General features: G+C 40.8%; 1 protein-coding gene across 1 annotated transcript in view; it reads right to left on the bottom strand.

The window, feature by feature from the left end:
* Positions 1–14,704, bottom strand: part of PTCHD1 (patched domain containing 1) — a 183,543-nt gene extending 168,839 nt beyond the window's left edge. The window contains exon 1 of the mRNA XM_070944042.1: positions 14,339–14,704. Coding sequence (XP_070800143.1) covers positions 14,339–14,689 — 351 coding nt within the window. The 5' untranslated portion in view covers positions 14,690–14,704. The remainder of the gene's footprint in view (positions 1–14,338) is intronic.
* Positions 14,705–14,985: the final 281 nt, after the last annotated feature.

Raw genomic sequence — 14,985 nt, 5'->3', positions numbered from 1 at the left:
ATATTAAGACCTACCTAGTGGCGATAAAAGCGGCAAAATCTAGCTATTGTGCCACTCTTATCGCGTCATCAGATAACTGCCCAGCCACCCTGTTCAGGGTGACCCGCTCCCTTCTCCATCTGGGAGTGTGGGATGACCCCTTGCAGGGCCGAGCTGAGGATTTTGTACAGTATCTGGATGATAAAATAACTCAGATTCGGGAAGACTTGGCTGCTGACTGGGTTAGTTCAGACGAGATGACTGAGGCAGGCCTTGAGAGTGTTATCTGGGAGGAGTTCGATCCTGTGGCTCCCGAGGACATGGACAGGATCTTGGGATGGCTGAACGCGACCACATGTTTATTGGACCCGTGTCTCTCCTGGTTGGTGCTGGCTTCCCGGGAGGTTACATGAGGCTGGCTCCAGGGGATTATCAACGTATCTTTGAGTGAGGGTGTCCTGCCGGCTGCCTTGAAAGAGGCGGTGGTGAGGCCTCTCCTCAAGAAGCCATCCCTGGATCCGGCTGTTTTGGCTAACTATCGTCCAGTCTCCAATCTTCGTTTTATTGCGAAGGTTGTTGAGAGTGTGGTAGCGCGACAGCTTCCCCAGTACCTGGATGAAGCTGTCTATTTGGATCCGCTCCAGTCCGGCTTCAGACCTGGGTACAGCACAGAAACGGCATTGGTCGCGTTGGTGGATGATCTCTGGAGGGCTCGGGATAGGGGTTATTCCTCTATCCTGGTCCTGTTAGATCTCTCAGCAGCTTTTGATACCATCGACCATGGTCTCATGTTGCGCCGGCTGGAGGGACTGGGAGTGGGAGGCACCATTTTGTGGTGGTTCTCCTCCTATCTCTCCGACCGGTCTCAATCTGTGTTGACAGGGGGGCAGCGGTCGACCCCAAGGCCCCTTGTTTGTGGGGTGCCACAAGGATTGGTCCTCTCGCCCCTCCTGTTCAACATTTATGTGAAGCCACTGGGTGAGATCATCCGTGGTTTTGGGGTAGAGTTCCATCAGTATGCTGATGATACTCAGCTGTACATCTCCACCCCAGACCATCCCAACGATGCCTTGGAAGTGATGTCCCAGTGTCTGGAGGCCGTGCGGGTCTGGATGAGGAGAAACAGGCTTCAACTCAACCTTTCCAAGACCGAGTGGCTGTGGCTGCCGGCGTCCCGGTATAGCCAGATGACGCCATCACTGGTTATTGGGAGCGAATCATTGGCCCCCACAGAAAGGGCCCGCAACTTGGATGTCCTCCTGGACGCACGGCTGTCTTTAGAAGAGCATATGACGGCCGTGGCCAGGGGGGCTTTTTATCAGGTTCGCCTGATATGCCAGTTGAGCCCCTTTCTGGATCAGGACTCCCTACACACGGTCACTCAAGCACTCATCACTTCTCGTCTGGACTATTGTAACACTCTCTACATGGGGCTCCCCTTGGGGTACACCCGGAGGCTCCAACTGGTGCAGAATGCGGCCGCGCAGGGGATTATGGGAGCGACAGGACGCTCCCATGTGACTCCTCTCCTGCGCGAGCTGCATTGGCTTCCAGTGGACTTCCAGGTGTGCTTCAAAGTGTTGGTGATCACCTTTAAAGCACTCCATGGTTTAGGGCCGGGGTACTTACGGGACCACCTTCTGCCACCAATTGCCTCCCACCGGCCAGTTCGCTCCCACAGAGAGGGCCCGTTCACTCCCACAGAGAGGGCCTCCTCAGGGTGCCGTCGGCCAGACAATGTCAGCTGGCGACCCCCAGGGGGAAAGGCTTCTCTGTGGTGGCACCTACCCTTTGGAACAATCTACCCCCAGAGATACGAGTGATCTCCGACCTCCGGACTTTTCGTCGGGCCCTAAAAACCTATTTTTTTCAGTTAGCCGGACTGTCCTGATTTTATGGTTGGTTTTAAAATTTGATATGGATTGTAATTGATAAGTTTTAAATTACGGGCCAAATTTATTTAATTATTTTAAATCTATTTTTAACTTTTATGTATAAATGTTTTTTATCTTGGCTGTTCACCGCCCTGAGTCCGAAAGGAGAAGGGCGGTATAGAAGTTTGAAAAATAAATAAATAAATAAATAAATAAATAAATAAATAAATAAATACTTCCCCCATTAAATATGCTAATTTTGTTCCTCTAGAAAGTTTTTTTTCCAATGGTAATGTCAAGCTGTATCTTTGTCCCCAAAGCAGATTACTATGGTTCTTCTGGATTAAATCCAGGATTTATTTTGGACTCTAAAACTGTCAGATTTTTAAAAAAATCTTAAGTGTTGTTTGGGAGCTTGTGCCATAGAATTTCAGAGTACTAAACTATATATTTTAATAAAAGGCAAAACAGAAACACTTTATAGGCAAAGTGCATGTGTTAGAGTTCCGTTGGAGTTGCGGAAAGCTGTAAATTAGCTCATGTGGTCATCTACTTTACAAACATTAAACCATCAGTTTATCAAAGTTATTGTTCATCTTACTATTATCTAACTGGCTATAAAGAAGCAAGAATGGAAAAGCAAAGAATAGGTTTCTTTTTATGCTTTCTTTCTGAAAACACCAAAACAGTGACTGAGCAGCTCCAAAGGTTCAGTGAGTAGAGAAGAATAAGAAATAAGGTCCACCAAAGTGTTTCCAAAAATCTGGAAACTAACAGAGGACAGGAAGCACAAATCTTGCAATCCTAGACTAGTTAGATCTATTAGTTAGATCACAGTTAAATCTAAATCTTATTTCCCACATTTAAAGTACAGAATTAAGAACTCTGGGATTAAGACTCAGTTATGATTAATGCTACTATTAATGATGACTATAGAACTATTCTATGGTAACTTCAGTAATAGTGAAGAATGGGCAATATTTTCTGTATTTCAAAAACAGCTTGTCAGTCCTCATTCTTTTAGTCTACCTGTACTTGAGATTTAAATATGTTCATTTTTGTTTTGCTTTGAGGTTCTTTGTACAAAACATTTTGCAGGGAAATATAGTACATTGTTACTCTAAATTATGGTGTGTCATTAGACATGTGGCAATAAATAGATCACCATATAAAATTAGGGGTATTGGGTTTATTTTGCTCCAGCAGTGTGAGTAATCTGACAAGAATAGAAAAACATTGCCAATATGACAGTCTGACACTTGTGACAGCCCTGTGGAACTATAAATTTTGCCCTCTAGTTGTTTACAGACTGACTTTGAGGCCAAGGACAAAGAGCAATTTAGAAGAACTAAAGAGGATGCTCAATGTGGGCAGGGTTAAAAACTCTCATGGTGGAACAATTTTTTCTTCACAAAGCCAGAGCCCCCTGGAGCCATGTCATTATATGAGAATTGTTACCAGAAGATTTTAGGTTCTCTCATTAAACAGAAAAATTATCTCCTCAGGGCTTTGAAGAGGAAAATGTTGCAAATGTCAATGGCACAAGTCCCAGAAGAGGTTGTTTCAAAACAAATCCATTTTTCAGATTCTGCCCTGGTAGTTTGTGAACACCTGAATGCAAAAAGTGACCAATAAGAAGATGAGAATATATTGGTCATGGTACTGATTTAGAGAAATGGCAAAAATTGTGATCGCATAACTATAAAATGACAATGTCTATAGCATATAAGGAGAATTTGTATAAAATGTTTGACAGGTGGCATCTACCCCCAACGAGGATAGCCAGGATGTTCCAGAATAAATCGGAGAAATGTTGGAAGTGTCATCAGACTCCAGGATCCTATTACCGTATGTGGTGGACATGTGGAGAAGGAAAGAGATATTGGACTAAGATACACACATGACTGGAAAAAATGACTAAGAGACACATTGACTTTAAACCAGAGATATTTTTATTAGGGATCTTACCAGAGACATATAGTAAAGAGTTGCAATATTTAATTGTAAACCTGCTAACGGCGGCTAGAATTCTATTTGCTAAAAATTGGAAAGGAGAAAAGACACTTACTGATGAAGAAATTATTAAGAAAATGATGGATTGTGCTGAAATGAGCAAACTGACATTTGAAATAGGAGAAAAGGAAGATAAACAATATTACTTGATATGGGACTTATTTTATCAATGGATGGACAATAAAACATGGAGATAAATATATAACATGTAGATATTGAGATAAATTAAGTGGAATATTTTTTATGAAAATAAGCTTTGGATGTATAGTGATATTTTGAAGAGAAGAGGGAGCACAATAAGATGTTAACCGATCGATACACTGTCTGTAATTATTTGGATTTATTTATTTATTTATTTATTTATTTATTTATTTATTTATTTTTAAATTTGTATACCGCCCTTCTCCCTGAGGACTCAGGGCGGTGAACAGCCAAGTAAAAACATAAACTACAAACATTAAAATACAATTAAAAAGATATATATTAATTTGGCCCCATGATTAAAAACAATAACAGACAATTAAAAACATTTTTAAAAGTGTTAGGCCAGCCCGGCTTGCTGGAAAAAGAAGGTTTTAAGGGCATGGCGGAAGGCACCGAGGTCTTGGATTCTCCTTATCTCTGGGGGCAGCTGATTCCAGAGGGTAGGTGCCCCCACAGAGAAGGCCCTTCCCCTGGGGGTCACCAGCCTACATTGTTTGGCTGATGGCACCCCGAGGAGACCCTCTCTGTGGGAGCGCACAGGTCGATGGGAGGCCGTCAGTAGCAGCAGGCAGTCTCGAAGATAACTAAGTCCTATGCCATGGAGCGCTTTAAAGGTGATAACCAATACCTTGAAGCGCACCCGGAAGACCACTGGGAGCCAGTGCAGCTCACGCAGGAGAGGTGTTGTATGGGAGCGTCATGCGGTTCCCGTGACTACCCGCGCGGCCGCATTCTGGACCAGTTGGAGCCTCCGGGTGCTCTTCAAGGGGAGCCCCATGTAGAGAGCGTTGCAGTAGTCCAGGCAAGAGGTGACGAGGGCATGAGTGACTGTGCACAGGGAATCCCGATCAAGAAAGGGCCGCAACTGGCGAATCAGGCGAACCTGACAGAAGGTCCCCCTGGCTACAGCCGTCAGATGTTCCTCCAAGGACAGCTGCGTATCCAGGACTCCCAGATTGCGCACCCTCTCCGTGGGGGCCAAAGACTCGCCCCCGATAGTCAGTGATGGCATCAACTGACTATATCAGGATGCCGGGAACCACAGCCACTCAGTCTTGGAAGGGTTGAGCTTGAGCCTGTTCCTCCCCATCCAGATCCGCACAGCCTCCAGGCACTGGGACATCACTTCAAGGACATTGTTGGGGTTATGATGATGTTTTTATGTTCTTTTTTTTTGTTTGTTTTAAAATAAAAAAAGTGATTTAATAAAAAAAATTTGAAAAAAAAGAAGATGAGAATATATCATAGATAGATTGCTTCAATTTTAGAGGGAGTGTGCTGCACTTCAACAAATCCACTGATTATTGTAATAGTGACATTGTACAAATCTGATTTTGTATGGCTATCTAATACCTGCAATAAAAAAATCCACCCCACTGCCACAACCAAAGAATTCACTGCAAGATTACAGACAATATGGAAATGAAGCATAGTATTTTATTCAACTATGTACTTACATATGTGGTGTAGAAAAAAAGTCTTAGTAAAAAAAGCTGAAAAGGACTTCTTGTTTCGCACTACTATTTCCTGAGGCTTTTCCTTTCTATGATATGCAGAGTGAAAGAGTTAATGACTGGTAGTCCATAATCTGAACATTTTCAGCTTTAGTGGAGTGAATGTATATTTGGAAAGTGGAAAATTAAAGGTGCATTTTCCTTCCTTTTTATCTGTTAAGTTTATTTCTACATCCCTGTATCTTGGACTCTTACAGGTTTACAATTTTTTTAAATCCTCTCCTTCGAAACTAAAACGAGAAAGGTACACAGCTGGATTGTTCTGAATATCTAGATCAGTGATGGCTAACCTTTTTGCTGTCGCGTGCCAAAAGCACAGGGAGCGTGGGGAGGTCACGTGTGCCCGTGCCCACACCCATAATTCAATGCCCCCGGGCCCTGCCCCCCATGCATGCACACGTCGACCCCTGTGCTCCCTCTTTTGGCACGAAATGGCAAAAAGGTTACTGGTTGGCCCAGTAGGCCTATTTTTTTGCCCTCCCCAGGCTCCAGAGGCTTTCTAGGAGCTTGGGGAGGCTGAAAATGGCCTCCCACACCCGCCCAGAGACCCCCCCCCGGAGGCCGGAAACAGCCCATTTCCCAACTTCTGGTGGGACCAGAAGGCCCGAAAATCAGCTGGTCAGCACACACATGTGCGCTGAAGCTCAGCTAGGGCAATGCTCACGTGCCCACAAATATTGCTCAGTGTGCCATCTGTGGCACATGTGCCATAGGTTCACCATCATGGATCTAGATATTACTGCTCAAATTTTTGGATGGCCACATTTGCTCCTGTTAGGTGCATCACCAACTAAATAATTACTTTAAATGTTTAAGAGTGGATAAGCACGGAGTATATTGTGAATATTTTAAAATATTGGTAAACAATGATGATGGTATTACCTAAATGTGACAGCCTAGACTTGGGAGGATGCAGAGAATTCATTTAGATTTGTCAATACTTTTTCATGTTGACCCTTGTCAAATGTGGCACAATCTACAGAATATATTAAATGTTCCAATACATTAAATATAGATACTGTATATTTATAAATATAGATCTGCAGGGTTTGATGGTTTTTGTAGTTCTTTTATAGCACAGTATAAATAATGGTTCTAGTCATTTATAATCCTATAATTTCAGAATGTTTGCTATATTGGTTAGTACTCTCCAATCTGCTACTTTCCAATTGTTTACTTACAAAATCAAACATCCATTATCCTCATCAATCATGGCCATTAATTACATTGCCTGGAGCTTTACATTATGCTATATTATTGGTCACTAAGCACACTATAGTTGCCACTGACTGAAATACTCTTGCATTTCAATCACTTTTCTAAGTCCAAAGATACTGAAAATTGGATCTGGGACCATCTGCATTCAACAATTTTCAGTGGGGGAAACAAATAAAAAAAGCACTGCTTCAAAAGACAAGGAGAAAAGGCAAAAAATTCAATCTTATGTTGGCACAATGATATTGTCATATTTGCTGACATCCTAACAGCCATAATAACCCCATTTCCCCAAAAATAAGGCCTTCCCTGAAAATAAGACCTAGGCTGATTTTTCATGCTGCTCACATAAGCCCTACCCAAAAAATAAGCCCTAGTTAAAAGTGTCATCAGTGATGGGCATGGTCATCTGATGTCACTCACATCATGGGGCACCTGTGGGGGGAGGAAGATTTCTTCACTTCCCTTACCTTTCTTTTCTCCCCGAGCAATTGCCGCTTGGATCTTACGGCAACTGCAGAAGGGGCTGAAAGGGAAGAAACTGTCCATTCTTCCCCAGATCAATTTCAGAAGCAGCTGCCATCACTGGCCACATGGCCTGGCTGCTGGGCCTGCTGCACCTGCTGCTGCTGGGGACCAGTGGTGCCCTGGCCGGGCTGCTCTTCAGCCAGGCTGATGGGCAGTGGTGCAAGCGACTCCCTTTGTTTCCATGCAGCTGCTGTGCAACCTGCCGCTGCCCTTCCTGGCCTCGGCTCTGGCTACCACCCTGCTGCTGCTCTTGCGGCACCTGCCAGCCAAGCTCTCATTGCTCCCTAGCCTGCTGCTGTCCCTGCTGCTCCTGGGATACTTCTCAGCCACAGTGGGCACTGTAGTGGCCAACATGCACAGCAGCTCTTTTATGCTGTGTTTATTGTGAAGCTTTGTGCCAAGGAAGGTCTGGGCTTTCTCCTTCCCTTCATTCCTCCTCCCCCATCTCCTCCAGCTGCTCTGTTTTTGCAGACACCAAGGGTGGAGGGTCCCTTGCGGGGCACAATTGAACTTCCAACCCCAATGGCGGGCCAGGCTGGGTGAAAGGCGACGTGGTGGCAGACCAGCCGCAGGTGAGGTAGATGCTGAAGGTGGCCAGGGCATGTTGGTGTGAATGTGCCAAAGGCAGGGCTTTTTGGCCAGCTCCTGCACTGGGGTGGCGCTACCATTTAAAGGAAGAAGCTGGTGAAGGTGTTTGCGTAGCAGCCTGACCGACAGTCCCTGACCATGTGATTCTTCCAACTCAGGATGAAAGGAGGCGGGCACTTGGAGCTTCTTTTCTGATGCCAGTCACACACACACACACCAGCACACATGGTTGGTCAGTACCGGCTAGCCTTTTTCTCTGTAGGTTGTAGATCTGGGCTGACTCACCCCGCACCAGGCAGGAGCAGCCCAGCAGGCAGCTGAGAGCAGCATGGCCAAGAGGGCAAAAAGCCCCCACGAGGCCAGCAGCAGCACAGGCAGCCACTCCAAGGCCAGTAAGGTACCTGCCATGGCCAAGAAGTGTCCCAGCAGCAGCAGGGCCAGCAGGCAGGGCAGGTGGAAGCTGGGGAAAGTTGAGAGTTTGGCTGCTACAAGCAGACAGTGGGACAGAGAGGGCAGGGCTGGCAGTAGCAGCATTCCCCCTCTCATTGGCCCCCGAGCTCACTGCCTCTTGTACATTAAAAAAAGAGATATATTCCCCAAAAATAAGCCCTAGTGCTTATTTTGCAGCCCCCAAAAATATAAGACCTGGTCTTATTTTCAGGAAAACATGGTAGCTACTAAATATATAAGAAAAAGTGCATTCCTGGTCACAAAAAACTTTATTTTATATCTTAGCAGGATGAGGAACTTGTCACTGAGATGTTGATAAAACTACAACTCCCAAAGTCCTTCATGATTGCAGCTGCTGAGAGTAATTCAGTAACATCTGCTAGTCACCAATTTCTATTCTTATCTGAATTATTTTATTTATTTATGTATCATATTTACATGGTCACCTAATTCACAAAAATGTATTACCAGGTTATCTGAGGGTTATCACTTCCTGTAAACATTTACCAAATCTTAAGGTCCAAATTTATCCAAATTTTTATCCAAATCTTAAGATCCACAAATTATTCTATGGATGTTTCCATTAATTCAGTAAAGGTGAATGGGTACTAAACAGAGAAATTTTTGGCCTGGAACACAATTTAGAAAGTTTTTCATATCTGATGAAGATTTTAACCTTTTCTTTACATGATTTAAATTGTTAAGATGAAGTTAGTATTTTAATGTATCTTTTGTACCATTTTATTCTCTTCCATGTTTTTTATTGACTGTTTTAAAAAGTTCTTGTGAACAATCAGAAAACTATTTTTGTTAATCAGTTGTATAAATGATGTCTGTGATCCAGCTTCTGGAACAGCAGGACTGAAATTTTAATGCTAATGCTAATAATAATGAAAAGGAAAAGAATGTACAATTCCCAATAATTTTTAAGCAATTTTTCTCTCAGCAAAGGTTTATTGTCTACATAATATTTCAAGAAATCTGTTTTATACTATAAGTCTCCATGGGTAAAGTGCAATTTATTCATGTCAATTAAGTGTGAAAAAAGATTTGCATCATATATTTATATGCTAGCAAAGGCTGTTACCCAGAGCCACTTGAGTGCATGAAAAATGGGTCTTTTTTTGCTAAAAGTGTTCAAATTCAGGTGGTGAATAACTCTGTATATCTATATTTTTGATACTGAAACATGTATATGTTGATGAAAACACAGGAAGTAGAGTACAGTAAATATTGCCAAGCTGTTTTCCTTAAAATTTCTGGCCTTTAGCAAGTAGATTGGGATCCAGTTCTAGTAAATATGTGATAAATATGAATATGAACAAATCCTTGGATTAAAGATGAATTCTAGGTATAAAAAGTTTACTCTGAGGAAGAAAAGACCGTAATTGTTGGTTAAGGGAATCAATCATCTTAGATGAATATCTTGAAATGTCAAAAACAATTGATTTACTTTTATTGCCAGAGGTGCTTATGGAATTATCTGTTCTTGTGCCAAAATAACTTCACTGACTTGATCCCTGTCCACCTTGATTTGAGTAGAATGCAGAGCTCATCTTCTGGGCAGCAAAATATCTAGCATCATTCATTCATGAAAACCAGAACCAGCATCCTACAGCAGATCTCAGGGTTGTATTCTGAGGATTATAGGTTGAGAATTTAGATTGAATATTTACACAAAAGTGTGTAAAAAAGCAAAGGAAAACAAAACAAAACACTGCTTTAAAAAATGAATTTACTGTCATAGGTTATAAAGAATCCACCCTGTATTTGATACTAAACTGCTCAGTCTTGCCATAATAATTGGGCTCTTGTTCTAATTTTGGTTTTAACCTTTGACAGAAGATCCAAAATTGGCATAATCAATTGAACAGATTTAATAAACTGCCCACAGACAACATGTTTACTTTCATCCTTTGATAAAGACAAATCAAACAGAATCAAACAGAGGGATCCTAATGGCAGGTGACTCTTGTTAATGTTAGAAGGTCAATTATGGGAATTGAAGTTCAACATATCTGAAGACCACCTTGTAGAACAAGCCCAATCTAGTTTTTTTTAAAAGAAGAAATTGAGAAAATATTTGTTTGCTTTTAGATCCATAGGAAAACAAAATAAAAACCATCTAGATCAATTGCTCCCCTTCAAAGTTCTTATAGTCAGATATAGCTGATCATAAATGCAAATTGTTTTTCAGAAAAATAAAAAGAATCCCAAGCAGGGTACTAAGAAGCAAATCTGAAGTAAACATTATAAAACAGATAACAATCCTTTGTTGTCCAAGATAGATTATAGGAAAGATGATGCTAATTCTTCAGCTAGTTAATACCCTAAAATGAATTTCAAACAAGAAACAAACAAAATTGCCACCTCATCCTTATTGACCGTACAATAGTTGCTTCTCACAACAACAACAACAGCAAAAAAATTCCTGGTCACACAATAGTGAATTCTAACAGTTTGGTTCTATTGGGAAGCTATTGCTTAGAAATTCTGTTGAGATTCCATTTTTTAAAATAAATATTATTGTATTAAGCACACATTAATTAATAAGTAAGAAGTAAATTCTACTTAACATGATGAGACCTCTGAGTAAGTATGCATACATATAGTCCCTGATTTAAGTTCACAATTGGGAATGAAATTTATGTGACTGGAATTGATTTTATGACCATTTTTACTGTGGTTATTAAGTGAATCATACAGTCATTAAGTCATTCTGTTTTCCACAATCAACTTTGCTTGTCAGAAGGTTGTAAATCACAATCACATGACTGCAAGATGCTGCAACCACTGTAAATGTGAATTGGTTGCCAAATGCCTGAATTACAATCACATGACTGTGAGCGGGGTTAATTTTGAGGAAGGGTCATAAATCACTTTTTCTGAAACTTTGAAAAATTGTTAAACAGTTGTAAGTCAAGGATCATCTGTAATAAGAAATATGATCATTCATTAAAAAACCCAATTGTTATAACTGTTAGAACAACCCCCTGTCATGAGAAATAGTAACTTAATAGATTTGCCCCAAAATTTGTGCCTTTTTTAGCATTTTGCCTAACAAAAAATGGAATTAGCTGCCAAGGAATTACCCCCAAATATCTGCAAGCGAAGGTGTAAAATGTATCTCAATATTATATTGCTGTATGAAGATTTTAAAAATTAATTAATTTAGACCCCAAACCAAAATAAATGTGAAAGGATTTCTTCACTCCTGCATTTTCAAACAATTAGCAATAAATACAGAGCCTTGGTAGTACAGTGGTCTAAGACACCCTGTTATTAAGCTGGTTATTAAGACCAGATGCCTGCAATTACTGCAGGTTCAAATCTCGCCAAGGCTCAAAGTTGACTCAGCCTTCCATCCTTTCTAAGGTAGGTAAATTGAGGACCCAGTTGTGGGGGCAATAAGCTGACTTTGTATAAATATACAAAAGAATGAAGGCTATTGCTTAAGCGCATTGTAAGCCGCCCTGAGTCTCCGGAGAAGGGCAGCATATAAATCAAATTAAAAAAAAAATAATACTTAGAAATATTTAAAATGAAGTCAGAAATTAACAGTCAGCATTCCAGAACTGCTCATGAGAGTCCTACATGTGATTTCATGGTCTTTTATTTAACCCTGGAAGATAAGGAGCAGATGTAACATTAGTATCTGACATCCACCTTGATCTGGGAGAGCTTTCAATGGCTGATATAGTTTAGCTGCTGTTTCCATGCATTTTCGCTTTCTGCCAAGTCTGATTCATTACTTCAAAAACAGTTCTTCCTTTAAGTCCCAAGATCCATCAACAGGAAACTGACCTGAATCAAAACTTTCGGACCAATACCACAATTTGTCAATCAGATAAAAACACAATGGCTTGACATTTAAAAAGTGGGGAGATGAAGTTTTCCTTTTAAAATTTAAAATACTGGGGGTAAGCAAGACATTAGTAACTTCAGGTTTTGGTAAACTAAATCATTTTCACATCTTACAATTGAGATATTTCAGATACATTCAAATATTTGGTTACAACATTAGCGCCAATGTCAGCTTTTTTGACATGAGAATTGATAAAAAAGGGAAAAATGGTTGATTATTGGAATATATACTAAATATAAATATATTAAATATAGAATGGACAGCTATATTTAATCTTAATAATATTATAACTAAATTTCTATTTGGACCATCTTTTCTAAAGGAACCTTTTTTCACAAGTGTAGCAGAATCCTATCCGTGTTACTTGGAAGTAAATTCTACTTAGTTCCATATGGTTTACTATCCAATTAATAGCATTAGTTATTATAACTTTAGTTCATACCTTTTTTTGATATGTTCTTTTACTGCACAATTCAATATCATTTCACTGCAACCTATCAAGAACTGTATTTTTTTCTGTCTCTACTAGCTTAAGCCCAACCTACAGCATCTTTCAGACTTAGGCCATACATTTGATAGAACATGGCACTAATTTACTAAATGAGCAATTAAACCAAGCTTTTAGACAATTAAGACTACAAAACAAGAGGTAACATTTAATGTACCTGATGGCTTCAATGATTTCAAGAGCTGATGGTATTGAAATAATGGTGCATAGATGACTATTATCTTAAGTTAACAATAACTATTTTAGATTATATTGAATATGATGCAATTTTCAACTAATCAATTTTCTTTTCAATAATTAATGCTTTTATTACAATTTTATTTGAGAAAAGATAGTTATTTATCACTATAATTTTAATTGAGATTCTAAGATAGCACACCAGAAAAAATCTCACCAATCTTTACTGACATCTGCTTGCAAAGTATTTCAAATATAAGCACTGATATTTCTGAAGGTTTTCCTAGTTAACATTTTTTTTCATGTGAAGACATATTATAACTGCTACATGAGATTGTCTGTGTGTGTGTGTGTGTGTGTGTGTGTGTGTGAGGGAGAGAGAGAGAGAGAAAGACAGACACAGAAAGAGATCTGTAAAGGCTAATATCATGGATTCCATTGCAAGTTTTTTTTTAGTGGAACTGGCAGGACTCTATGAATATGTATTTTCTCATTGCAAGAGATACTAAAGGTCCAATGATTGTGATTACTTTGCAGTATGTTATCAAAGCTTATCAAAATGTTGTTTAATGCTAAAAAGTAAATGTGTATGCTCAAAGCCATCTCTCTCTCCTCTCTCTATCTCTCTATCTAATCTTCCTTTCTTTTCATCAACATGATCTCCATTCCATCCATGCATTTTCTCATGTTTTTATTTCAAACCTGTATTGAGAAGTATGCTACTGTTGCAAAATAACAGATAATATTGACAAAAATATTGCAATAGGCAGGACCTTGTATACAGTTCAGGAACAATTCAGTAAAATTAGCTGCATTACATTACACAGTAAATAACTACACAAAGAAACTATATAAACAATCATTTCTTCTGATTTCAAATCTTGTGTATGTAAAAGTAGCATGTAGCAGTTTTCAAAATGATGTGATTAGGATGCTATGAAAGAAATCTTTTGGAAATAAAACAGCTCCTGTATTTAATTTTCAATTAATTTGTATAGCCATTGTAATCAAAGGATTGTCTTGAGTAAATTAAGAGTAACCTACAAGTGTTACCCATCAATGTTGAAGTTTAGGTTGAACTTCAAATTAACAAAAGTGGTTGTCACTAACTCAGCTTGTACAGGAGGGACAAGAGGCAGAGAGAGAAAGGTGCCATTCTTTCAATCATAACCCACCCACCCCCATCACCTCTGAAAAGGAGAAGGAATCTGTACAGGCATTTTCCTCTGCAACCCATAGTTAACCCAACTGTTGCAGAACTATGAGCTGAAGATAAGAGCTAGTTGAACAGACATACATGACTGGTATTCCATTGACAGTTACCATTACACATTTTTAAGGATCCATGCAGGAAGGCAAAGAAAGGATTTCAGCAACGGGTGGAAAAGAAAAGGGTGACTCATCAGGAACGGCTGTTCCTTACCTTTAAGATCAGATCCGTGTGATATTGGTCCAGCATGTTCGCCTTGACAAAGGATGTGATGATGACTCTGCCGTATCTCCCTGGGGTCTGCAGATCGGAATACAGCCGGTGCTTGGACCGGTTCACAGGGAAGAGGCTATTGACCAGGTTCCTCTCGATCTTGGCCAGGCTGTGTTTGGGGGCCAGCAGGTGTTCCACGCTCTCCTCGATCTGGTACTTGCTGAAACTGGCCCCAAGCAAGATGGAGATGAGCACGGGCGCAGAGGCAAAGAAGACCGGGTGGCTGGCAACGAAGTGGCCGAGTCTGGCGAAAGACGTTCTCAGTCCTCTGTGCAAGACCTGCCGCAACATTCTAGTGCAGAAGCAGCTCAGGAGGGCGAGGTGCGCACGACGGAATCTGAAGCTCTTCCAGAGCCCAGGCAAAACCATCGGGGAGCCCAGGCAGGCGGGAGCTTTCCGTGGGCTGAAATTGACCAAGCAGGCAACCCGCACTCCCCCTTTCTGCGCGGTGGGTGCTAAAGCTCTTCGCCTCCCTCCAAGCTGCCGAAGGGAGTTTCCTGGCGCCCCATTGTCTGACTTTAAACAACACCAGAGATTCCGAAAGGGAGGAGGTCGGGAGCAAAAATAAAAAAATAAAAAAATAAAAA

Source organism: Pituophis catenifer, unplaced genomic scaffold (assembly GCF_029215685.1).
Source record: "Pituophis catenifer annectens isolate HBS135680 unplaced genomic scaffold, rPitCat1.0.hap2 SCAF_4, whole genome shotgun sequence".
Lineage (NCBI taxonomy): Eukaryota > Metazoa > Chordata > Lepidosauria > Squamata > Colubridae > Pituophis > Pituophis catenifer.
This window is presented reverse-complemented; position numbering and strand designations above follow the sequence as displayed.